General features: G+C 39.3%; 2 protein-coding genes and 1 long non-coding RNA gene across 8 annotated transcripts in view; 1 reads left to right on the top strand and 2 right to left on the bottom strand.

Annotated features, from left to right (window-relative positions):
* The window catches only part of LOC116046593 (MAGUK p55 subfamily member 4-like), a 50,390-nt gene that overhangs the window by 3,146 nt on the left and 20,535 nt on the right, over positions 1-26,709 (bottom strand). For 2 of the 4 annotated variants that reach the window (XM_031294986.2, XM_031294984.2), the window contains exons 13-19: positions 26,479-26,499; positions 25,885-25,923; positions 23,671-23,838; positions 23,467-23,547; positions 20,954-21,047; positions 20,685-20,748; positions 444-488 (exon numbers count right to left, since the gene is read on the bottom strand). In XM_031294986.2, the coding sequence (XP_031150846.1) occupies positions 444-488; positions 20,685-20,748; positions 20,954-21,047; positions 23,467-23,547; positions 23,671-23,838; positions 25,885-25,923; positions 26,479-26,499 (512 nt within the window). Of the gene's footprint in view, positions 1-443; positions 489-16,473; positions 16,717-18,343; positions 18,479-20,639; positions 20,749-20,953; positions 21,048-23,466; positions 23,548-23,670; positions 23,839-25,884; positions 25,924-26,478; positions 26,500-26,709 lie in introns of those variants that run through there. The other 2 variants (XM_031294983.2, XM_031294985.2) reach the window with 2 other exon arrangements.
* Positions 497-4,047, bottom strand: LOC116046608. The gene is made up of 4 exons (XR_004104178.2): positions 3,962-4,047; positions 3,097-3,264; positions 2,893-2,973; positions 497-508 (listed from the first exon to the last, which is right to left on the bottom strand). It is a non-coding gene; the product is annotated as an uncharacterized LOC116046608 (long non-coding RNA).
* LOC116046605 (galactose-specific lectin nattectin-like) lies at positions 7,602-12,202 on the top strand. 3 transcript variants are annotated; one of them, XM_036004130.1, is made up of 7 exons: positions 7,602-7,740; positions 8,115-8,177; positions 8,464-8,488; positions 9,333-9,427; positions 9,831-9,965; positions 11,452-11,563; positions 11,711-12,202. In XM_036004130.1, the coding sequence occupies exons 2-7, from the start codon at positions 8,115-8,117 to the stop codon at positions 11,770-11,772; spliced, it is 492 nt and encodes a 163-aa protein (XP_035860023.1). In that variant the 5' UTR covers positions 7,602-7,740; the 3' UTR covers positions 11,773-12,202. The 3 variants fall into 3 exon arrangements, with proteins under 3 accessions (XP_035860023.1, XP_035860024.1, XP_035860022.1); XM_036004131.1 differs by having other exon boundaries at positions 9,345-9,427; XM_036004129.1 differs by having other exon boundaries at positions 7,621-7,740; positions 8,084-8,177; positions 9,345-9,427.

Here is a 26,709-nt window from a genome sequence, read left to right on the forward strand (position 1 = left end):
AATATGAGTTGTGCATGAAGGAATCTACAGACAGCAGCCAGAATGCAGCAACTTCAGGTACGGCAAAGGAAGGACAGTCACTGTTTACTTCATTAATGAGTTTACTGTTCATGGACTGAGGATGGGACGAGGATTCAGCAGAATCTTAACCAGTGGATTCGGTATTCAGCCGAACCCCAAAAATCTGGATTCGGTGCATCCCTAGATTTGAACCCAAACCTCCATCTTTTTATTAACTCAGTATTTTGGTGTCTAAACCTAACCGAACTGGGACCGTTTCTCAACATTAACCACGTGTTTAAAACCGCAACCGCTACCTTCTCTGTTTTAGATATGAGGACGGAGAACTGTCCTGTGGGTGAGATTAGAGGAGAGGGACAAACCACCGACAACAGTTATTACTCTGAAAGAAAAAAGTTGATCCATGTTATCATGAAACTCACATGTGGTTCAACATCGATGATGCACATCCGTCCTCGTTTCAGCACCTTGTCAAGACGAGAGGTGTCTGGAGGAACAGGGCGACAGCCAATCAAAACCTTGCAATTATTAAGCAAATATCCCTGCTTGCTAAGTTTAGTATGTGTTCTGATGCTGTGAAAATGTCTTTGTTTAAAGCGTATTGTACACCTCTGTGAACTGCACACTTGTGGGTTAATTATAAGAAGGGAAGCATGAAACGATCACAGGTAGCATAATGATGTTTTTGAGAATACTACTTAAAAGGCCTGGATGGTGTAGTGCCATGTTTGTGTCTGCAGAATCCTTTGTGTGAATTTATCCGCCGATTTGATGCGTACATGAATGAGATTATCTTGGTCATATCAAACATCAGATTCAGTACTGTTCGTTGTCAGTCTCAGATATGGAAACACAAGCACCTCTTTTTTTTTCTTCTTTTTTGGGCTTTTCCGCCTTTAATTTGACAGGACAGCTAAGTGAGAAAGGGGAGAGAGAGGGGGGAAGACATGCAGGAAATTGTCACAGGTCAATGGACCTCTGCGTCGAGGCATAAACCTCTAAGTACATGTGTGCCTGCTCTACCACTAAACCAACCCGGCCATGCAAATTCCTCTTTTTAAGCACAGAGTACAGATTATGTATTTAAACTAGGGATGCACCGAATCCAGATTTTTGGGGTTCGGCTGAATACCGAATCCCCTGGTTAAGATTCTGCCGAATACTGAATCCTCGTCCCATCCTCAGTCCATGAACACAGTAAACACATGAATGAAGTAAACAGTGACTGTCCAACCTGAAGTTGCTGCATTCTGGCTGCTGTCTGTAGATTCCTTCATGCACAACTTGTATTCTTTCGAGTGTTTCGTACCAAATGTTGTAACAGCGGTGATGTTGTGTATAGTTTAGGGTCCTCGCCACCACCAGACTAATCGGCATTGCAAATCATGTCATGATTTTTTTATTATTTCATTACGTCGACAAGCAAGCGTACGGTTTGGTGCGGTGGGAAAAAATTCTAAGGTTCGGCAGAAACCAAACTCAAAAAGCCCAATATTCAGCCGAATCCGAAGCCTAATCCTGGATTCGGTGCATCCCTAATTTATACTGCATATATAATATATATATCAATAAATAAAGTGTTTCCCCTAGGTTTGTGGACGACTTAGCAGGGGGTTTAAGGGTTTTTCCACGAAAAAATGCAATTTGATGATTTTGGACCATTATTATCACCATATCTATGTCTAAAATGTTGGAAAATCTAGAGCAGATAATAAACAACACTAAAAACTGAATTCTAAATGATTCAACCCACCCTCTTCATCAGAATTTCTTAAGAAGCAACAGGTCAAGTGACTCCTGCAAAGAAAAATTAGGACTACAAGGTACAGCAAGTCTTTTGTGCCTACAGAAATTAGACTGCACAACAATAGACTTAAAAACTTTTAGGCATTTTAAACTATGAGCATACTGTATATATCAGCACTCAACTATTCTATTTATTCATACATGCTTGTCATGTTTCGTCAATGTTCTTACTGCTTGGTCTGTCCTTGTTTTTCTTTCTTTTAATGTTTTTAATGTTATGCAGTAGGCTGTATAACAATGGAGCGTGTAATGGTAACCACATGAATTTCCTACTTGTGGATAATAAAGTTTACCGAATGCAACGTAATAAGGAGGAGAGTAAAGATGGAGAGCTCCTAAAGCTTAGTTCCATATAAATGCACGGATAATTTGTTGTTTTGTCGTTAGTGAAAAACAATATTGACCTTGTAGTTGAAAAAAGAGCCTCATATAAGAATGACATTTCCTCCTATGGAGTCCGTTCATTCGCATTCGGAGATCGACCCTTTCTGACTGCCGAGATGGCAGTGACCGGAAACAACAACAGCTACAGTGAGTTGTTCAAAACCTCTCTTTTTAGTAAACTCTGTGAACACAAACAATGTTCTCAATGCTCGAGTTCATGTGTAGAGCCCCTGGTGATACTTGGAGCAAAATCTCATGTTGTGTCGAGCCTTCTTAGTGGTTTAAAAATGTTGATTTTGACGCGACCATAGTAGTGCCCCTAGCACTCCCATTCAAAAGGCCATTTGACCAGAAAACGAAAATACGTTCAATCTTAAAAGTGGCGCTTCTGTCTGAATTATGCTTTTAAACGAAAGAGTAAGTTCCTCAAAACAATGACTTAGTATCTGAAAATAATAATAATAATAAACCTCAAGATATAAGTCATAACTCATTACTTTGAGATAGTCATTGAGTCAATATTTTGAGAAAGTTTCTCAGACTTAAAGGATCTTTTTTAGGATCACATTGTCAGATATTAGCTTCCATACTCTCTTTTATGACACACAACGTAAAACACAAAATGTATTATAACCAGTGTGGAGACACTTTGAATGTTAGACGTGGTAGATTTGCACATACGAGGTACGGGTCCCTGGAAGGTCGAAGGGTTCAGTTTGATGAGTCTTTTCCTCAGTTCGTTAACTCCAACTTTCGCAGCACCTGGACGCATGAAATGTATTATTTATAAATATATTATTCACAGTAGATATGGTAGAGAAATGGAAAATGAAAGGTGAACAAACTGTCTGAGTTTAGGGACAAAAGGATGGCTGAGATATTGACCGACGAGGATGATGAGGCGGTGGTTCTCCTGCGGGGGGCGCTGGTACAGAGCCACCTCCTCGTACGGAGTGAACAGGGTGCCGCTGCTGGGCGAGCACGAGGTGCATGACTGCCGTCTCTTCCTGAAGGACGTTCTCTGCCAGAGACGGAAACTCCGCCGGAAACCAGCTGGTCAAAAAAATCAATCAATCGATTAAAACACAGCGTCAAACGCCTTCACTGTTAGCAAAGTCCGTAGAAATACGGATAATATACCGTGTTAATATAAAGGAAGTTAGCTAGTAAGTTAGTGAGTAAGTTAGTGAGTAAGTAAGTAAGTAAGTAAGTAAGTAAGTAAGTAAGTAAGTAAGTAAGTAAGTAAGTAAGTGAGTGAGTAAGTAAGTGAGTAAGTAAGTAAGTAAGTAAGTAAGTAAGTAAGTAAGTAAGTAAGTGAGTAAGTAAGTAAGTAAGTAAGTGAGTGAGTAAGTAAGTGAGTAAGTAAGTAAGTAAGTAAGTAAGTAAGTAAGTAAGTTAGTAAGTAAGTAAGTAAGTAAGTTAGTAAGTAAGTAAGTAAGTAAGTAAGTAAGTAAGTTAGTAAGTAAGTAAGTAAGTGAGTGAGTAAGTAAGTAAATAAGTAAGTAAGTAAGTAAGTAAGTGTAGTATATATATATATATATATATATATATATATATATATATATATATATATATATATATATATATATATATATATATATATACTGTGTACATGATAGTTATGAATTCATGGAGTAATAAGTACGGTTAATCCAGTAAAAGCACTTTGGTTAAATACTTCAAGTCAGTTTTGATTTTTTTTTCAATATTAAACAAAACTAATTAAACAAACTAATTGAGTATGTCTTACCCAGGTAGATTCCATCAGTAATATCAGAGTCGGCTTCATCTGAAGGAAGAAAACATTCACTCACTTTACACTAAAGCCCACTTAAACACTGCTTTTTATTCATTTATTCACAAGTAGATAGACTGGGTAAACCCAGCCCAATCTGCCGGTGATTTGATTTCTCTCTGCAGCTCAGGCTGGAAACCTGTACGTTTATCTCTCCTGCTTCTGTTACAAATCTGCGGGGACCAATCACAAACTGTCTTATCCACCTGGCTTACTTAACCCTAACCCTCTAAGTAACATGAATTGTTCAACCTTGTGGGTGAATGAAACTGTTTATGCTTTTGTTTATAATGTTTTAATGTAAACTGTTGTGTTCTCTCTCACACACATGCACACACAGAAAGTTTATTTATAAATTATTGTGTCAATTTAATTTATTATTACTCTGTTGTTTAGAGTAATAATGTGAAAATAAAAATGTTTACTTTGGTGCAAAAACTTAAGATTTAATTGAGACTTGCAAAACAGTGACTTGGTCCCAACTCTGCTACTGGGTAGATAAGTAGTATTAGTACAGCATCATATCTGGGTTTTTTTAATGTAAAAAGTAATTTTAGTGTCACATAAATGTAGTGCAATAAAAAGTTAAATATTTCCCTCTGAGATTTAGTGGAGAATAAGTATACAGTGAAAAAAAAGGCAATACCCGAGTAACGTACAAGAACATTGGCATGCAGGCTGCAATATGTTAATGTTTCACCTCTAACAAGAAAATAAATTATGTAACAAGTGTTTACTTGTTCCTTGATCCTTTCCAAACACCACCAATATCGATCAGTGATTCAAACATGCTGATGTTGTTTCTTACAGGAAAAACACACCGGGGTGTGTAAGCTTCCTGCAAAGCGTACTGTAGATACGTGCCCGATCGCGCGTGTTGCCATTCATACCGGACGCGCATTTCTCCGCGCCGGTCACAAAGCAATCCTTCTCCTCTCGCCTCTCTCTCTCCAATCCAGGGACATGCACAGACATATGGAGGGGCCATTGCTCTAATCTAGAAAAAAAGCCCCCCCCCCGTTCAGCCTTCAAAGATAGAGATGTCTCCAAAGGAAACATTATAATTCTGAATAAGTTATATAATGTACCTTCAAGTTAAGAATACTATTGGCCATAGCATCAATCTTTTTCCTTATTGCGCTTTTACTGAAATGGCCCTTTTATAAGAACACTCACCACTCTCATTATGTAGCCATCTGATTTGTTGAGTGATGCTCCACATGCTCACCCTCCCTTTCTGCATGGTCTGGAGCCTTGTGGTAGGACCTCATCTTGAATAGAATTATTAGAATCTGAATAAAGTAAGTCATACAGTATACTGTACTTTTCACTGCTAAAAAACTGAACACTGACAGTAGTGCTGCCAGTTGACCTTTAGACTGTGGCTGCACTCAATAATTCTGGTTGATATAACTAATGTTATGATTTGGCACCATAAATAATATATATATATATATATAGTTTTTTTTTTTTTTTTTTTAAAGAACAATTACAACATGACTACAGCTTGTAAAAGTATTTTACTCAACTGGAACTTTTGATATACATCAAATAATAACTAATTCACAATGCTATAGACGGCACAGACACAATTAACTGTGCATTTATTATTAAATGAAACATTTAATTCAAGAGCCCAAACCATCACATCCCTGAGCCTTTCTCTTCTCTACAGAACGTAGCTAACATAGCTTAGCCTGCTGCTGCAACATAGGCTGTCATTAGCTTTGGTTGATAACGTAGCATTTTACATTAATATAAGGCAATGCTGCGCGACGTGATGCAAATGTTACAAGCTGAAGCTGCACATTATACAAAACTGAAGTGGATTTTTTTGGTTACTATTCACAGGGCATTTGTCATAATCTTCATAACTTTAAAAACTCACCTTGAAGGCTGAAGAGATTTCCCTCTCTTTCACATGCAGTGCTCCTTGTGTGAGAATATAAACAAAGTCACGTGACTGGGGGCAGAGGGCATCGCTGAGGGCAAGATTGGATGATATAGCGATTTAATTTGATTTAACTTTAGTAATGATTGGTGTATTATCGCAATAATGCAGCCACCACAGCAAAACAAAATAAAAATAAAGAAAGAAAAGTTTATTTAGGCTCTTTCACCAGAGGGGCAGCTAAGCCAATCAGGGCAAACGGGCAGTTGCCCAGGCAACAATAGCCCGTACCTGTGCATGTCCCTGGCCTGATCGCGTCTCACTTTGAGAAGTCAAGACAGCCAAAATCACCATGAACCTGTGTGTTTTATTTTGAAATCTGTTTTATTTTGTAAAGCATCCAGCTTAACTGTGGTCTTCCTGTACGTGATTACTACCTGGCTTGACACAGCATCTCCCGCAAAATATAGAGGTGATGCTGAAACGATCGCTGTAGCGCAGGCCGACATGGCCACTCCGCATCCGGCATTAAGGGCAGATTGGATAACATGGGCGCTGACATAAAAATAGCTGTGCTACACAGCTATATGCGCCGCTTACGCGCCGCTTACGCGCCGCTTACGCGCCGCTTACGCGCCGCTTACGCGCCTGGTGTGTTTTCACTGTTAGGGGTGCACGGGGAAGACTTGTATCATGTGGACGCGCCAACAGTGTTGTTGTCATTACTTAGAATTTCTCATGGAGGAGACAGAAACTACACACTATAGCTTTAAATCAGCTTGGTGTGGTTGTTTTATTGCCAATTAAATGTTTCAGTCTTTATATTAATGTAATCGGATGTGATAGTCAATAGTGCCGAATGCAGCACTAAGATCTAATAAGACAAGTACGGAGACAAGTCCTTTGTCTGAAACAGTTAGGTCATTTGTAATTTTCACCAGTGCCGTCTTTGTGCTATGATGTTCTGTAAATTGTGTCTGAAAATCTATAAACTATTGTTATGTATAAATTAACTGATTAGCGAGTACCTTCTCAAGGATCAGAGAGAGAAAGGGGAGATAAGATATAGGTCTGAAGTTGACCTCTGGATCAAGAGTGTATTTTTAAGCAGAGGTTTTATCACAGCTACTTTAAATGACTGTGGTACATAACCTGGTCAGAATGTTGCTCAAGTAAAAGTATTAGGAAAATATTCTTCAAATCAAAAGTCATCATCATAATCCATATGCACAATAGCTCTTTTCACAGTATTATATTATTATAGAATATATTTTCTCTATCAAGTAAGAGCATTTTAATGTTGTAGTTTAGTAACGTGGAGTCAATTTAGTTAGATACTTTGTATACTACTGTGTAGATTAGTAGTATAAGTACATATCGTTTTATTGTGTAAAAAGTAACTGTGTCACATAAATGTAGTGCAGTAAAAAGTACAATATTTCCCTCTGAGTTTTGGTGGAGTAGAAGTATTCATTGAAAAAAGGCAATACTTGATTAAAGTACAAGGACATTGGCATGTAGGCTGCAATTTGTTAATGTTTCACCTCTAACTGGAACATAATTTATGTAACAAGTGTTTACTTGTTCCTTGAGCCTTTCTAAGCATCACCATGGTGATCATTGATTTAAACCTGTTTTTTAGGTATCAAGATTTTCAGATGCCACGTGGCCTGATAAGGGTCTCTCTCAACTGGAATAGAGGGGCGTAACTAGAAGGGTCATGCAGGCGTAGACGTACTCTCTTGTGGTGCTTTGATAAACTATATAAAGAGGGAATATCTTCCTTTACTGACAGTCATCAGCTTGTTCTTCTCTGTGTCAGCCACTCATCACCTCAGCAAAGGTAATTATATTTCAATTTATTATCACAATTTCATCAAGAGGGCATTTTATATTTTGAGAACACTTCATATAATTATATATATATAAATCATTATAATTATTATAATTAATCTAAATATTAAACCATATTTATATTATTTAATATATATATATATATATATATATATATAAATCATTATAATTATTATAATTAATCTAAATATTAAACCATATTTATATTATTTTATATATATATATATATATATATATATATATATATATATATATATATATATATATATATATATATAAATGTCTCACTGATCACAGTCATTAATTGTCTGCATTTATGTCCTTGTCTGCAGTATGTTGACTTTGTTTAACATCTTTCCACAGATGGCATCAGGCTTTCCGTTTGCTTTGTTGCTCTGTTTGTCCATCGGACTGTTGGCTCCATCTGTAAGTAAAAACTATGCAACTATTAATTTAAAAAACAACTCTATGTGTTGCACATGGAGAATAATGCAGTGGTTTCCTAACCTGTAAGATTATGAGACAGTTATTAAATAATGTTACTAGTTTTAATGTAGGCTGAGTGCAAACTGTAAGCTGAAACATTAGATAAGTTTGTTCTGTGAAGCACTTTGGGCTGCATGTTGTATCAAAGGTGCTATATAAATAAAGTTGAGTTGAGTAGTCCTGTAATTAGACTGCTCGTGTTTAATACGTCTTTTTGTGATCACAGTGTTATGGACAAACCTCCTGCCCAGGTCAGTACAGTATCTCTGACTCGTTGCTCTGATTGTATTTGACTTGGTTGTTCATACAGTGTTTGTATTTTTTGTTGTTGTGTGTGTGTGTGTGTGTGTGTGTGTGTGTGTGTGTGTGTGTGTGTGTGTGTGTGTGTGAGTGTGTGTGTGTGTGTGTGTGTGTGTGTGTGTGTGTGTGTGTGTGCCTCCTTCCTCTCTTCTCCATGTTGGTTTGTTGTGGATTTTTCAACTTCTTGATTTTACTAATCGAGGAATTTTCAGGGAGACCAAGATGTTGCAAATCATAAGATCTTAATTCAACCAAAGACCTGAGTTACTCTGCAGAGGAACTGAAGACATTCTCTAGCATGCAACTCATTTATACATTTGGGAGGATGGAGTCCATATCAGTACATCACGCGTTTAACATTAGGTACCACATAAGGCCATTGACCTCGCTGTCCCTGGATGTACACCCAGATGTTAACTTCCCGTACATCTGCTCTTGACTGATTGCATCACGGGGAAAGATATCTTTCGTCCTGATAGGGATTAGGGAGAAACATTTTTTGTAAGGTTTCTGAAGGAAGGATGGGAGGAGCTTGTAGCAACATTATCTATCTAATTTATAAATAATACAAACAGAAGACATGCAACACTGCCTCAGAGAAGCTAAAAAAAACAAAAGACAGCTTGTTACGGACAGGCAGAGGTGGATCAACTTCACATGCTTCACTCAGCGCAGTCTGCTGCCGGCCGGCACAATGGGAGGAGACACACACACACACACACACACACACACACACACACAACAAACAATACAAACTGCTACACAACAACAATCTAACTTTCTCTTTATTCCAACATTGTGTTGAAGGTTCCTGCCCTCCTGGATGGACTCAGTTCGGCTCTCGCTGTTTCAGCTTCAACTTCCAGGGAAAGAGTTGGACCGATGCAGAGGTACAGCAGTTTTATCAGGACTGTCCTGACCTATATTTAGATTTCTAGTGGCGGTGTCCTCTAGTGGCTGTAGTAGTTATGACAGGAGCAAAAAATTAATCGTAAAGTGATTTTTTTTTTTTTCCATAACTACTGTCATAACTACTATGGCCATTAGAGGGCGCCGCCACTATAAACCTAAATATGAGTCCTAATTGCTGCTTGAACAAACAACTTATGGGACTGTTTTTTGGGGGAGGACCGTCTCTAAAAGTATTAATACTTTGTTACAGTAAAAGTCCTGCATTGTCCAAAGGTATGTCAGTATAAAAATGAGATGTCCTGAGATTACATCTGTTAAAATTGTGATTAGGTTTATGTTTTATTCTTAAATGTTTTTAACTTATTATATTGTCTCCATTAGAACTTCTGCAAGTCTGATGGTGGGAATCTGGCCTCAGTCCACTCAGAAGAGGAACATGTATTCCTCAGAGACTACATTAGGAAAGTGACCGGTGAAAACAAAAAGACCTGGATGGGAGGCTTTGACTCAGTGCAGGTGAGACTTTTATCATCACAGGAAGTAATGTGACTCGTTAGAGGATGGCTACCTGACCCCAGCCAGGTTCGGACAGATATTTAGAAATGATGTTCACATCAGCGTGATAAGGCATTTGTTGTAAAATGGTGCTGTGGCTCCTTTAAGAGAGCTCAGTGTGTGTGTGTGTGTGTGTGTGTGTGTGTGTGTGTGTGTGTGTGTGTAAAGTGGGCAGAAGAGAGATAGAGAAAGAGGAAGCAGACGTGTAGATGAGACCAGAGCAGAGTTGGTGGTTGGAGTATTTTACACAGTGTGTACGGTGTCCGAGATGAACTCCAGACTGAAAGCCAAGTTCATTCATCGTGTCACCAGAAATGGGATTTTAACGCCGACGTTATATAACGTCAGCCCTGGAGGTAACAAGTCTCCCCCGGTTTTCTGACCATGGTCAGAATCGGAGCAAGCAGCAAAGGTTAACACATTGAATATTTTAAATTAAACAGCTGTTGCCCCGTGTGTGTTATTGCGCTCATCTGTTGACATTTCCGAATGTCTTCCTACAGTTGCTTAACATGCTCATTTTCAGGTTCATAATTGTATTTAGAGGTTATATCAGAATAGTTTTACATGGTTTAATTATCTAAAAACACCATATTTTAGTTGTACTGCACATTGCTGCAGCTCCTCTTTTCACCCTGTGTTCAGGTCTCTGTTTTAGCTACAGAGTGAGACCTCTCACTGCTGGAACATCTTTGTTGGCAGTCGCACATGCTCAGTAGCTAGGTAAGGACTACTAGCCAGTCAGAAGTAGAGTATGAGGGCGTGCCCCGACAGTATCTAGGTAAGGACTACTAGCCAGTCAGAAGTAGAGTATGAGGGCGTGCCCCGACAGTATCTAGGTAAGGACTACTAGCCAGTCAGAAGCAGAGTATGAGGGCGTGCCATGCTAGCAGCTAGGTGAGCATTATAACGTGTGTTCCAAAGTGACCACGTTTGTCTCTGAAGTAAAGGCTGGACTACAATAGAGCTGTTTGGAGCAGTTTGTGAACAGTGTTTTCTGTTGGAGATGGTAAGTCCCTTTGGGGTGGACTTTGGGCTTTTTCACTTTCTAAACCTATAATGTGCACAAAATGATATATAACACAATAAAGGAAAGGGAAAATGCCAAAAATAATATAATAATAAGCCTAATATGAGCACTTTAATAAAAACGGGCTTTCCACACAAATAAATGTACATGTGTCATTAGTATGAGAAAAACATTAGATTTTAACTGTGTCAGGCTCAGGTCGGGTTCAGTTACTGCTAGTTAGACGCGGGCCGGGCTTGGACAGAAAAATGCGGCCCAATCCGTACTCTATCACTCGTGTCTCGAGCTATCGAGAAAATGAAATTTGATGAAAGAAATAAAGAACAGAAAGAGGAAAATTACTCTAAATAAAACAACAGAAAAAGGAGGATCCTCTTTTGATTTTACTTTAACTTTGAACCAATCTCTCTCCTCCAGGAGGGTGAGTGGATGTGGTCTGATGGATCCACATTCGACTACAAACACTGGGGACCGGGGCAGCCTGACAACACCGGCGGAGTCGAGCACTGTCTTGAGATGAATTATCGCGGTAAAAAACAACAACATATAAAACATCTTGTCTTTTAAATAAACATGATGATGCAACAATGATCTTTAAACTTATAGCAGGTGGTCATATTTTGCAGTCTGAAAGATAAAAAGTTAGACATTAAAACTCTGGAAACTCTCTCTACAGACAAATGGAACAACGCGCCGTGCAACATAATATCTCCTTTCTTGTGCTCCAAGAACCTGTGAGGCCTCCCTCCATCATGATCTCACTACAGCTCATCTATAATCTCTATCATTGATCCTCTTTCAGTTTGTTCTGCAGACAGAAACAGCTCTCTGCTGACAGACTCACTCTCACTTGTTTATTATCTGAAGAGTTAGGAAACGGTTCACGTTTGAGTTTTAACATTAGAAGGAAACTGACTCTCTGAGCTGGACAAAAACATAATCAGTTATTGGACTTTTAATCTAGTAAATAACACAAAATGAAATACAGAAAACATTCAAATACTCTGACATCTTTTCCATTTTAGTTTAGTGAATATTGTCTGTCAGCTCTGTCCAAAGGTAACAACATCCACCTACCAGACATGAGTGGTGATGATCTTCTCTTCAAAAATGTCCAAATAGAAAATAAAATCCAAATGTTGTTAGAACGTTCTGTGATACAAGAGGAGTTTCTGGTTTCTTTATTCATCTGTTTTCCTTCACTTTATAATCAATAAGCATTAAAAAATAAAAGACATATTGTCACAAACAGTGTCTGGTCCTGACTTACTGACTCTCGTTTTCTTTAAGGCGAGACACTACAGGTGAATAGGCTAAAATTTTAAAATAATAGATATCTCCATGAAACTTCCTCAGTTGATTACTTACACAAGTATATAAAAAAAATGTATTACAAGTTTTTGAAATGTGTATGTTTAATTATGCAAATTATGCATTTTCTCATTAAATATGTGCGATTTTGCATATATTTTCGGTAGATAGATCTGAACATATGATAAAGCCAGGTGCAAAATTCTTTTTTCATTTTGTTTACACACAAGATGAAAACAAAATTACAGAGGGATTTCAGGATATCTGCTTTCATTACCTAGGAAATCAAAATATACTGTCCATAGCCCTAAAAAATCGACTTTTGCCATGTTTTTTTGCTTAAAATGTCACATAAATCAGGGCAGGAATGATTTATTAACAAATCCCTCTGTAAATATCTTCAGAATACTACTAAGTGCCTCAGCTTTCGAGATCCTGAGCATATCAGTTTCTCTCATTGAATTGACCGTCACATGTGCTCTGAAGCCACAACTTCTCCGTAACAGAAAGCATGGCAGAGGCACCTTCATCAAGGTGGAGATGGCCATACTTGCTGCTGCCTCCAGCTTACTTTTCCCACAAACCAGTCCCCTCAGTCAGCTGATGGTGAAGATAACTAACCAGAACCAGTCCCCTCAGTCAGCTGATGGTGAAGATAACTAACCAGAACCAGTCCCCTCAGTCAGCTGATGGTGAAGATAACTAACCAGAAACAGTCCCCTCAGTCAGCTGATGGTGAAGATAACTAACCAGAACCAGTCCTCTCAGTCAGCTGATGGTGAAGATAACTAACCAGAACCAGTCCCCTCAGTCAGCTGATGGTGAAGATAACTAACCAGAACCAGTCCTCTCAGTCAGCTGATGGTGAAGATAACTAACCAGAACCAGTCCCCTCAGTCAGCTGATGGTGAAGATAACTAACCAGAACCAGTCCTCTCAGTCAGCTGATGGTGAAGATAACTAACCAGAACCAGTCCTCTCAGTCAGCTGATGGTGAAGATAACTAACCAGAACCAGTCCCCTCAGTCAGCTGATGGTGAAGATAACTAACCAGAACCAGTCCCCTCAGTCAGCTGATGGTGAAGATAACTAACCAGGCTCCATTCAGCACTGGTTCATAACACAACAGAACAAAACTAATTATGACTCATTCAAACGACCAATATTTAGAACATTGGAGAAAGCAAACAAAGTAGACTAAATTATTATTTGACAGATTATCTTCACACTGTCGGAGACACGAAGACGAGACGGATCCTGACTAAATACAGTCTCAGTGACCACCAGCTGGGTCAGACAGAGATACACTTCCTCCTCCACGGGGAAAAACTATCTTCACTAAGAGAATTACACCTTGGAAAAATAGCCAAAAAAAGTTAACACCAGAAGAGAAGCTGGTAGTTCTCCTAGGAGAGGTGACAGCAGCTCCACTGACAGCTACATATGGATCTGCCTGCTACAGCCTGAGGGACTCACACCACTTAGGATCCCAACATTACAGATCTGTTTAGTAGCCTATTATATAGTAGGCTAATTATATTATACAAAACTGTGTGTGAGAGAGAGAGAGAGAGAGAGAGAGAGAGAGAGAGAGTCTGATTACCTCCGCTGTCTGAACACTCCTGTTTTCTGAACGATAGTTTAAACATCGACGTACTATGTGAAGGCATTTCATCATCTGTGGTCTTAGTTTGTGATCCTCTGTGTCTTGTTGCTAATGACAACTGTTTTCGTCTTCTCTGACGTGATTTTCGGCCGTTTTCGACGCATTTCTTTCAACATTTTGAGCTACCGCGGAAATGTCAGAGCGCGTCACGTGACCATTCTGAACGAATCACGTTGTCAGAAATTGGCATCAGCCAATGAGATTGCGCATTTTGAGTTAAATCCCCCCTTTTACTTTCACGATTGGTTGCTGATAAAAAGGAAATGACCATATTTGGATCCGACAGCATTGTACAGGAGAAAGAGACCTTTCCAACGGTATATGTGACGACAGGGTGCAGACAGCGATCGCGGAGCAGCGCGATGATTTAGAACGCCAACTTTTGTTGACGCAAACAGACAAAGTGGAGTAAAATAAAGACCTAAATGTGTATTTCGGACTTTATTTCACCACAAGTCTGAAAGAAGACATGTTATTGAAGCCAAATAGCCCAAAATCTCAAAATTGACCAGTGAAAAAAAAACGATGTTTTTGCCTGCCGTGTCTCGCCTTAAAGCAGTGTTTCTCAAATGGGGGTACGTGTCCCCCTAGGGGTACTCTGGAGGACTGCAGGGGGTACGTGTCCCCCTAGGGGTACTCTGGAGGACTGCAGGGGGTCCGTGTCCCCCTAGGGGTACTCTGGAGGACTGCAAGGGTACGTGTCCCCCTAGGGGTACTCTGGAGGACTGCAAGGGTACGTGTCCCCCTAGGGGTACTCTGGAGGACTGCAAGGGTACGTGTCCCCCTAGGGGTACTCTGGAGGACTGCAGGGGGTACGTGTCCCCCTAGGGGTACTCTGGAGGACTGCAAGGGTACGTGTCCCCCTAGGGGTACTCTGGAGGACTGCAGGGGGTACGTGACATTTTTTGCAAAATATTTTTCAGTTCCAAGGGTGTAGTTACTTTTTTTTTTTTTTTTTTTTCAAGTAAATCACTTTTTTCAAAGTTTTTGTCTCTGTTTTTGAAGTTTTTCACCATTTTTGGAAGGTTATTGTCGTTTGTTTTGACCTATTCTTACCTTTCTTCCTTACTATTTTCTACTGTCTTTTTTTCTTTGAAGTTTTTGTCTCTTTTCTCAAAGTTTGTCGCTTATTTGAATTTTTTGTCACTTTTGTCGTCCTAGTGTTGCCTTCCTTCTTTATACTGCGTTTTTTTTTTTCTCGAAGTTTATTACTATTTTCGACCTATTCTTGTCTTACTTCCTTCTTTCTCTTTTTCTTTCTACTGTGTGTTTTTTTGGTGGTTTTGTCTCTTCTTTTCATCATCATATAAATGTTTTCCAGGTCCAAGGCTGATGTTTAGTAAATCTATCGCTGACATCGCTGTATTCTTCCTCTTTATGGAGACTTTTTTCTACCAAAAATTATTCACGCTGGTTAGGAGGTACACGGCTTAAAAACACTGTTCAAAAGGGGGAACATTATTGAAAAAAGCTTGAGAACCGCTGGTGTAAAGGGACAAAGAATTATATATTTATGACTATTTGATTCCTTTTCTTAAAAATCTTAAATAATGACAATAAATACAAGATTAAGATGCTAATCCAAAATACAAATAAAGACATTGATGAATAGATTAAATAAGATAATAAAGTTTATATTAAAAAGAAGTAAAAGTACCCAATACCACAGATTAGAAATACTCAGTTATTAGAGAAAATCATGGATTAAAAATATAAGTGTCAGCATTAAAATAACCAAAAGTAAAAGTACACATTGTGAAGAATGTCAGAAATATATATATTAAATATTACGTGTAAAAAATACTGTCCATAAATAGTATAATATAATAATATAATAGTTTCATTAAAATAAACTTTAAAGTGCAGCGTTCAACAGTAGCGATGAGGTAACGTGAGACAACAGACAGTTTGATCAGTCAGCCTTTATTAGTTATTAATATATTGTCCTGTTCCAACACATCTCCGTCTTTTATCTCGTTATTCTCACTCGTAGAGTTGATATCCTCATCGCTTCCTCTCCTTCCCTTCCTCTCCTTCTTATCCTCTCCTTCCATTCCTCTCCTTCTTATCCTCTCCTACTTATCCTCTCCTTCTCTTCCTCTTCTTCTTATCCTCTCCTTTCCTTCCTCTCCTTCTTATTCTCTCCTTCCTTTCCTCTCCTTCCCTTCCTCTCCTTCCCTTCCTCTCCTTCTTATCCTCTCCTTCCATTCCTCTCCTTCTTATTCTCTCCTACTTATCCTCTCCTTCTCTTCCTCTTCTTCTTATCCTCTCCTTTCCTTCCTCTCCTTCTTATTCTCTCCTTCCTTTCCTCTCCTTCCCTTCCTCTCCTTCTTATCCTCTCCTTCCATTCCTCTCCTTCTTATCCTCTCCTACTTATCCTCTCCTTCTCTTCCTCTTCTTCTTATCCTCTCCTTTCCTTCCTCTCCTACTTATCCTCTCCTTCTCTTCCTCTCCTTTCCTTCCTCTCCTTCTTATTCTCTCCTTCCCTTCCTCTCCTTCCCTTCCTCTCCTTCCTCTCGTTACTCGTCCGTCTGGCTCCAGCCGACGGGGATCCACTGCGGTTCGTCCTGCGCCGCCTGGATGACGGAGCAGAGCTGCATGCAGGCGTCCTGCAGGTCGTCGTTCACCAGCACGCTGTCGAACAGATGTTTGTACTTGGCCTCCATCAGCAGGGACGCCTCCTCCAGCTCCACAAAGTCTTCTTCCTGCAGGACGGGGGAACATGGGACGGCGCTTTCATTAGGAGTTAAAGTCACAAGTCTTCACGACTCTTCTAGGTGAATGCTCAACAGATTCTAACTCCCATCGCGTAAAATACGGACGCTTGGTCAGGTGCCTTTTGCGTTGTTATTGACGCTAAAAGTCTCCTTTAACGTCATATCTAAACGCGTGTTATCTAAACGCGCTTGGTATGGACTATTGGCGTCACTTATGATGCAGTTAGGTTAAGGAAAAGGTCGTCGTGGGCTTACGTTTACATAGGTAAAAGAAGAACGGGACAGTTGGGTTTAAGAAAACGAAGAATGGGACAGTTGGGTTTAGTAAAAGAAGAACGGGACAGTTAAGTTTAAGAAAAAGAACGGGACAGTTGGGTTTATGAAACGTGGGACACGACCCCCCGGTCTGAGTGAAAGTCCTGTGTTGTTTGACCTATCCACCCCCCCAATCAACCTCCCTATGCAGATTTTCGGCCTTTCATACTACTCGCTACCGTAGTCGCTCTTAGTGCTACGTCATCTTCAAACGCCGTGTAGCTGCTGCTCTCCCTGGTGCGTTCTAAAAACACACTGAGGGGCGATTTTTGCGTCGCTTCAGACGCTGACAGCCACCGTCCAAACGTCCGTATTTTACGAGTTCGGAGTGAGAACGGGTTGGTGCCGGCAGTCCAAATAAGACAAAGATGTCGGAAAAAGACGCAAAAAACTTTGAAAAAAGAGACAAAAACATCATATAAAAGCGACAAAAGAAACAAAAAGAGCATAAAAAGCATAAAAAAAATAATAGAAAAAATTGTCACAAATTTGCAGAAAGCTTCAAAACGTCAAAAAAGCTTAAAAAACATCAAAATAAGCTTCAAAACGACATCGAAATGTGTCAAAAACCTCGAAAAAAGCGCCAACAAACCCATTGGGTGTCTGTATTTCTGTTCATCACAATAAACTGTTTCTTCAACTACACTAAATGATGCAACTAAAGCTCCTTCATTTCCACTTTGAATGTAAAGTTAAAGGTGCACTATGAGTTCCTGCAAAACAGAGCGAGCTCGCCCCTCCCCCCATGTTTCCATAACCGTCATGACTAACTAACTGTCACTAACCCCCACCCCCTCCCCAACCATCTTGTCTGTGATTGGTTGGAACGTGGTTTGTTGTATTTTGGTGCCTATCCTGTGCCTCTAGTGTCTTTTTGACGTTTACGACCCCTGTGTTGTCTCCCGAGACCGGGCTTTTTCACGGTGTGTTCAGGGACCAGGCAGCTAGCGGGTCAAGGAGAGATGCCTATGATTTGAGACAAAAATGAAATGGCCCTGAAACCATGCAGGAACTCATACTGCACCTTTAAACCTCCAGCTGAGCGTCGCCCAAAACCTTCTCACTGCTTTCATCAAAGTCACTTCCGTACCCTAATCAATGTCCACGTACATGTATGAAAACTCACGTGTAGATTCTTAGATCTGTGTAAATTGGTTATATTTGTACTTTGGGGGAAAAGCACAGCGCAAAAGACATTCATTCGGAAACTATTTCAAATGTGAAATAAACCATTTGGTGTCTGAACTCTATTGTTTTTTAATCTCTGTTCAGAGAGTTCTTATTGAAGGAAAGCTCTTACTGTGAATGCTCTGTTGACGGTGCACTTGGTGATGATTCGGGCGTCTCTCCGGGTTTGTCTCAGTCTGTCCGGACTCGGAGCTTTGATGAAGATCACGTAGGGCTTCAGCTTCTTCGTCCGCAGCGACTGGATGCTCTGACAACAAAACCAACACATCTGGGATTAATGTGTTACTCCGCCGCTAATAAATAGTCCCTAATAAATAGTCCCTAATAAATGCACTGTTTCCGTGGCCGGGTTAGCTCAGTTGGTAGAGCAGGCGCACATATATAGAGGTTTATTCCTCAACGCAGAAGGTCCAGGGGTTCGAGTCCAACCTGCGACAATTTCCTGCATGTCTTCCCCCTCTCTCTCCCCTTTCATATCTAGCTGTCCTATCCATTAAAGGCAGAAATGCCCAAAAAATGATCTAAAAAAATGCACTGTTTCTTTGATAGAAACCACAGAGTTGCTTTTTTAGGAAAGGAAAAGCTACAAATTTTAAAATCTGTAAAACATACGACCACCTCTGTCTTAAAAGCCTTGATTCAGATGAAGAAAAACTCCACACACACTTCAGGAAGAGCAGAGACTGTTCTTTCTGGAAAAACGCTCCCATAGGTAGTTTGTTCAAGCATCAACTCTGACCCACATTTAGGTTAATAGTGGCAGCGCCGTCTAATAGTTATGATGGGAGCAAAGCAGGAAGAGAGGTGACGAAGATTAAGAGCGTCACACCCCGCGTAAGGACGTAAACAAAGACAGGACTTTCACCCAGGAGACCGGGATTCAGGTCCCGTTTGAAAAGACAAGGAAACAGAAAAATGTTTTAACTGTATGGAACAAACGGAGCTACGTCACATTCTGCGACACGTGGTAACCTTCAGGAAGTGAAGTCACGTCTGATTTGAACAGGGATGCACCGAATCCAGGATTCGGCTTCGGATTTGGCTGAATATTGTGCTTTTTGACGGGGTTGGGTTTCTGCCGAACCTTAGAATTTTTTCCCAGCGAACCCTGTCGGTCGACGTAATGACGGCGCCGTTGATTACGGGAAGGTGTTTACGTAGGTGGAGCATTCAAAGTGAAAATGGAACTCATGAGCAGAAAAAGTGTAGTTTGGCAGTACTTTCAGTCAAAAGAAGACCATTCAAGTCCAGCTACATGTGTAGTGGGAATTTTATTTTAACATTATTTTAACATTATAGTTTGATATCTTACAAGATTCTCTTATATACTTTACAGGAGTTTCCTAATAATCTTTAGTTTTGTAATAGACTTTCAGAAGCAACTGGCATCATAAAACCTTGAGTCTAGGTGAAGCTATTCTCTGTGAAAGTTATTTATTGTTTTTAGAACTCAGTCTCTCCTTTCATGGCAGAAAAGGGTGGAAAGGGATCATAACATTTGAACTGTTTTCTCCTTCTGTTTCTTGCTTTAAACAGGTGTTTAGGCTATTAACTAGAGAAGCAGGGTCAGAGGGGAAAAGTAGTAAAGTCATTATGACTTTTTATGGTGTTCTTTCATCAGCGTAGCGAGGGGGGTGGTTTAAGTGAGTTCTTATCTATATAGACGTATGTTTTTGTCTAGATGGTCAGAAGACCCTTTCAGATGTGCCATGAGTACTTGTGAAACTGTTTTCTCTGCATTTGCAAATGTAAATACATACTCAAAGACCAAACTTTGGTTTAATCCTCAAATCGTCCTTATTTGTTTCATCTGGTGTTTTTGATACGCACTCCTGCTGCTAACAAGAAAAACTTCCACTTCACATGTTCAATCTGTAATGCTGATTAGTCTGGTGGTGGCGAGGACCCTAAACTATACACAACATCACCGCTGTTACAACATCTGGTATGAAACATCCGAAAGAATACGAGATGTGCATGAAGGAATCTACAGACAGCAGCCAGAATGCAGCAACTTCAGGTACGGCAAAGGAAGGACAGTCACTGGTTACTTCATTAATGAGTTTACTGTGTTCATGGACTGAGGATGGGACGAGGATTCAGCAGAATCTTAACAAGTGGATTCGGTATTCAGCCGAACCCCAAAAATCTGGATTCGGTGCATCCCTAGATTTGAACCCAAACCTCCATCTTTTTATTAACTCAGTATTTTGGTGTCTAAACCTAACCGAACTGGGACCGTTTCTCAACATTAACCACGTGTTTAAAACCGTGACCGCTACCTTCTCTGTTTTAGATATGAGGACGGAGAACTGTCCTGTGGGTGAGATTAGAGGAGAGGGACAAACCACCGACAACAGTTATTACTCTGAAAGAAAAAAGTTGATCCATGTTATCATGAAACTCACATGTGGTTCAACATCAATGATGCACATCCGTCCTCGTTTCAGCACCTTGTCAATGGCATCAGTGCTGATCCCGTACAGATGGCCCTTATACTCCCCGTACTCCACAAACCTGAACACACGCACGCATGCATGCACATGCACACACACACACACACACACACACACACACACACACACACACACACACACACACACACACACACACACACAGAGACACATACACACCAATATAAATATGCATCCAAATCCAATTAATAACATTCAAAAATCTAAAACAAAACCATGTAAACAGTGAAAAGAGAGGAGGAGTGTACCTGTGGTTACAGACCATGTACTCAAACAGCTCTTTGGTGACAAAGTGGTACTCTCTTCCTGTCTGCTCCCCTGCTCTGATTGGACGAGAGGTGTCTGGAGGAACAGGGCGACAGCCAATCAAAACCTTGCAATTATTAAGCAAATATCCCTGCTTGCTAAGTTTAGTATGTGTTCTGATGCTGTGGAAATGTCTTTGTTTAAAGCGTATTGTACACCTCTGTGAACTGCACACTTGTGGGTTAATTATAAGAAGGGAAGCATGAAACGATCACAGGTAGCATAATGATGTTTTTGAGAATACTACTTAAAAGGCCTGGATGGTGTAGTGCCATGTTTGTGTCTGCAGAATCTTTTGTGTGAATTTATCCGCCGATTTGATGCGTACATGAATGAGATTATCTTGGTCATATCAAACATCAGATTCAGTACTGTTCGTTGTTAGTCTCAGATATGGAAACACAAGCACAAATGCCTCTTTTTTTATTCTTTTTTGGGCTTTTCCGCCTTTAATTTGACAGGACAGCTAAGTGAGAAAGGGGAGAGAGAGGGGGGAAGACATGCAGGAAATTGTCACAGGTCAGATTCGAACCCTGGACCTCTGCATCGAGGCATAAACCTCTAAGTACATGTGTGCCTGCTCTACCACTAAACCAACCCGGCCATGCAAATTCCTCTTTTTAAGCACAGAGTACAGATTATGTATTTAAACTAGGGATGCACCGAATCCAGATTTTTGGGGTTCGGCTGAATACCGAATCCACTGGTTAAGATTCTGCCGAATACTGAATCCTCGTCCCATCCTCAGTCCATGAACACAGTAAACACATGAATGAAGTAAACAGTGACTGTCCAACCTGAAGTTGCTGCATTCTGGCTGCTGTCTGTAGATTCCTTCATGCACAACTTGTATTCTTTCGAGTGTTTCGTACCAAATGTTGTAACAGCGGTGATGTTGTGTATAGTTTAGGGTCCTCGCCACCACCAGACTAATCGGCATTGCAAATCATGTCATGATTTTTTTATTATTTCTTTACGTCGACCAGCAAGCGTACGGTTTGGTGCGGTGGGAAAAAATTCTAAGGTTCGGCAGAAACCAAACTCAAAAAGCCCAATATTCAGCCGAATCCGAAGCCTAATCCTGGATTCGGTGCATCCCTAATTTATACTGCATATATAATATATATATATCAATAAATAAAGTGTTTCCCCTAGGTTTGTGGACGACTTAGCAGGGGGTTTAGGAGTTTTTCCACGAAAAAATGCAATTTGATCATTTTGGACCATTATTATCACCATATCTATGTCTAAAATGTTGGAAAATCTAGAGCAGATAATAAACAACACTAAAAACTGAATTCTAAATGATTCAACCCACCCTCTTCATCAGAATTTCTTAAGAAGCAACAGGTCAAGTGACTCCTGCAAAGAAAAATTAGGACTACAAGGTACAGCAAGTCTTTTGTGCCTACAGAAATTAGACTGCACAACAATAGACTTAAAAACTTTTAGGCATTTTAAACTATGAGCATACTGTATATATCAGCACTCAACTATTCTATTTATTCATACATGCTTGTCATGTTTCGTCAATGTTCTTACTGCTTGGTCTGTCTTGTCCTTGTTTTTCTTTCTTTTAATATTTTTGTATTTATGTTTTTAATGTTATGCAGTAGGCTGTATAACAATGGAGCGTGTAATGGTAACCACATGAATTTCCTACTTGTGGATAATAAAGTTTACCGAATGCAACGTAATAAGGAGGAGAGTAAAGATGGAGAGCTCCTAAAGCTTAGTTCCATATAAATGCACGGATAATTTGTTGTTTTGTCGTTAGTGAAAAACAATATTGACCTTGTAGTTGAAAAAAGAGCCTCATATAAGAATGACATTTCCTCCTATGGAGTCCGTTCATTCGCATTCGGAGATCGACCCTTTCTGACTGCCGAGATGGCAGTGACCGGAAACAACAACAGCTACAGTGAGTTGTTCAAAACCTCTCTTTTTAGTAAACTCTGTGAACACAAACAATGTTCTCAATGCTCGAGTTCATGTGTAGAGGCCCTGGTGATACTTGGAGCAAAATCTCATGTTGTGTCGAGCCTTCTTAGTGGTTTAAAAATGTTGATTTTGACGCGACCATAGTAGTGCCCCTAGCACTCCCATTCAAAAGGCCATTTGACCGAAAAACGAAAATACGTTCAATCTTAAAAGTGGCGCTTCTGTCTGAATTATGCTTTTAAACGAAAGAGTAAGTTCCTCAAAACAATGACTTAGTATCTGAAAATAATAATAATAATAAACCTCAAGATATAAGTCATAACTCATTACTTTGAGATAGTCATTGAGTCAATATTTTGAGAAAGTTTCTCAGACTTAAAGGATCTTTTTTAGGATCACATTGTCAGATATTAGCTTCCATACTCTCTTTTATGACACACAACGTAAAACACAAAATGTATTATAACCAGTGTGGAGACACTTTGAATGTTAGACGTGGTAGATTTGCACATACGAGGTACGGGTCCCTGGAAGGTCGAAGGGTTCAGTTTGATGAGTCTTTTCCTCAGTTCGTTAACTCCAACTTTCGCAGCACCTGGACGCATGAAATGTATTATTTATAAATATATTATTCACAGTAGATATGGTAGAGAAATGGAAAATGAAAGGTGAACAAACTGTCTGAGTTTAGGGACAAAAGGATGGCTGAGATATTGACCGACGAGGATGATGAGGCGGTGGTTCTCCTGCGGGGGGCGCTGGTACAGAGCCACCTCCTCGTACGGAGTGGACAGGGCGCCGCTGCTGGGCAAGCACGAGGTGCATGACTGCCGTCTCTTCCTGAAGGACGTTCTCTGCCAGAGACGGAAACTCCGCCGGAAACCAGCTGGTCAAAAAAAATTATCAATCACTCAATCAATTAAAACACAGCGTCAAACGCCTTCACTGTTAGAAAAGTCCGTAGAAATACGGATAATATACTGTGTTAATATAAAGGAAGTTAGCTAGTAAGTTAGTGAGTAAGTAAGTGAGTAAGTAAGTAAGTAAGTAAGTAAGTAAGTTAGTAAGTAAGCAAGTAAGTAAGTAAGTAAGTGAGTGAGTAAGTAAGTGAGTAAGTAAGTAAGTAAGTAAGTAAGTAAGTTAGTAAGTAAGTAAGTGAGTGAGTAAGTAAGTAAGTAAGTGAGTGAGTGAGTGAGTGAGTGAGTAAGTAAGTAAGTAAGTAAGTAAGTGAGTAAGTAAGTAAGTAAGTAAGTAAGTAAGTTAAGTAAGTAAGTGAGTAAGTAAGTGAGTAAGTAAGTAAGTAAGTAAGTAAGTAAGTGAGTAAGTAAGTAAGTGAGTAAGTAAGTAAGTGAGTAAGTAAGTAAGTAAGTGAGTAAGTAAGTAAGTAAGTAAGTTAGTAAGTAAGTAAGTAAGTAAGTACGTAAGTAAGTAAGTGAGTGAGAGAGTAAGTAAGTAAGTAAGTAAGTGAGTAAGTAAGTAAGTAAGTGAGTAAGTGTAGTATATGACCATTCTATAACTTTCTATAAACTTTGCTTAAAGGTTTGTTATAAGGGAGTCCTATGAACTTTACTCTACATTTACTGAGAACATCTGGAAATTGTTAACATGAGCAGAGGTTCCCCCAAGACAGAAGAGACCTTTTTTGGAGTTGTGCCAGATAACAGGCATGGATTGGTCAGTTCTGTGGTCGAATCATATACTCACACATATTACGCCCTATGTTGATACAATGCATAGGATATATACGTTGCTCACACAAAGAAAAGTCAGAGCGGCAAATTTTGTAGATTGGGTCGGTCGTCTCTCCAGATATCCATGGGTCTGTTAAATTGATGCTGAATCTTTGTTTGTAATAAACCTTTTTATAATCAAGAACAGTGTCGGCGGATTCCTCTTCATACAGCATCACAGCATTACTATTTAAGACACCACATAAGTAAGTAAGTAAGTAAGTAAGTAAGTGAGTAAGTAAGTGAGTAAGTAAGTAAGTAAGTAAGTGAGTAAGTAAGTAAGTAAGTAAGTAAGTAAGTAAGTAAGTAAGTGAGTAAGTAAGTGAGTGAGTAAGTAAGTAAGTAAGTAAGTAAGTAAGTAAGTAAGTAAGTGAGTAAGTAAGTGAGTAAGTAAGTGAGTAAGTAAGTAAGTAAGTAAGTAAGTTAGTTAGTAAGTAAGTAAGTAAGTAAGTAAGTGAGTAGGTTAGTAAGTAAGTAAGTAAGTAAGTTAGTAAGTAAGTAAGTAAGTACTTAAGTAAGTAAGTGTAGTATATATATATATATATATATATTCCTCTTCATACAGCATCACAGCATTACTATTTAAGACACCACATAAGTAAGTAAGTAAGTAAGTAAGTAAGTGAGTAAGTAAGTGAGTAAGTAAGTAAGTAAGTAAGTGAGTAAGTAAGTAAGTAAGTAAGTAAGTAAGTAAGTAAGTAAGTGAGTAAGTAAGTGAGTGAGTAAGTAAGTAAGTAAGTAAGTAAGTAAGTAAGTAAGTGAGTAAGTAAGTGAGTAAGTAAGTGAGTGAGTAAGTAAGTAAGTAAGTAAGTAAGTAAGTAAGTGAGTAAGTAAGTGAGTAAGTAAGTGAGTAAGTAAGTAAGTAAGTAAGTAAGTTAGTTAGTAAGTAAGTAAGTAAGTAAGTAAGTGAGTAGGTTAGTAAGTAAGTAAGTAAGTAGGTTAGTAAGTAAGTAAGTAAGTACTTAAGTAAGTAAGTGTAGTATATATATATATATATATATATATATATATATATATATATATATATATATATATATATATATATATATATATACTGTGTACATGATAGTTATGGATTCATGGAGTAATAAGTACGGTTAATCCAGTAAAAGCACTTTGGTTAAATACTTCAAGTCAGTTTTGATTTTTTTTTTCAATATTAAACAAAACTAATTGAACAAATAAAATTGAGTATGTCTTACCCAGGTAGATTCCATCAGTAATATCAGAGTCGGCTTCATCTGAAGGAAGAAAACATTCACTCACTTTACACTAAAGCCCACTTAAACACTGCTTTTTATTCATTTATTCACAAGTAGATAGACTGGGTAAACCCAGCCCGATCTGCCGGCGATTTGATTTCTCTCTGCAGCTCAGGCTGGAAACCTGTACGTTTATCTCTCCTGCTTCTGTTACAAATCTGCGGGGACCAATCACAAACTGTCTTATCCACCTGGCGCGCTATTGGCGGGTTTAACACGATGACGATAGAGAAGCGACCAAGCAGCTTCTTGTTTACGTTCAACATGGCGGCCACCGAAGTGCAGCAACCCGTCTGCAAAGTACGTCACCTGGATCGTTGGTCTGATTGGTTGAAGGACTATCCAATTGCGTACAGAGTCATTTGAACTATGCCCATTGATCCCGCCTGTTGTACAGTAGAAAATACAGAGCAGACTCCCCAGACTAATGTTCAATCTTAAAACATTGAGCTTGGTCTGGTGATAGCCAGACTAACAAGTAGATAGTTAACACAGACAATTATTCCATTGTGAAATATATAAATAAACACCTACCAAAGTGTATTTCTTCCAGCTCTGTGGAGAAGAGACAAACAGAAGGTGATGAGTAATTTCAGTCTATAAAAACTGGATTGTATATTTCCAGTGATGGGAATAACGGCGTTACTTTTTTCAGTAACGAGTAATCTAATTGATTACTCTTCCCATCTTAATAAAGCCGTTACCGTTACTGCCAAAAAATACGCTGCGTTACTATATTTGAAGCAGTTTTTTTCATCAGACCAA

The sequence above is a fragment of the Sander lucioperca genome, chromosome 8 (assembly GCF_008315115.2).
Source record: "Sander lucioperca isolate FBNREF2018 chromosome 8, SLUC_FBN_1.2, whole genome shotgun sequence".
NCBI lineage: Eukaryota > Metazoa > Chordata > Actinopteri > Perciformes > Percidae > Sander > Sander lucioperca.

Bases quoted from the DNA above. Each gene is read 5' to 3' on its own strand.
- LOC116046605 (XM_036004129.1), top strand. From the start codon at position 8,085: ATGTTGACTTTGTTTAACATCTTTCCACAGATGGCATCAGGCTTTCCG. The intron at 9,428-9,830 runs GTACAGCAGTTT...TGTCTCCATTAG, and splicing joins AGAGTTGGACCGATGCAGAG to AACTTCTGCAAGTCTGATGG. The intron at 9,966-11,451 runs GTGAGACTTTTA...TCTCTCCTCCAG, and splicing joins GAGGCTTTGACTCAGTGCAG to GAGGGTGAGTGGATGTGGTC.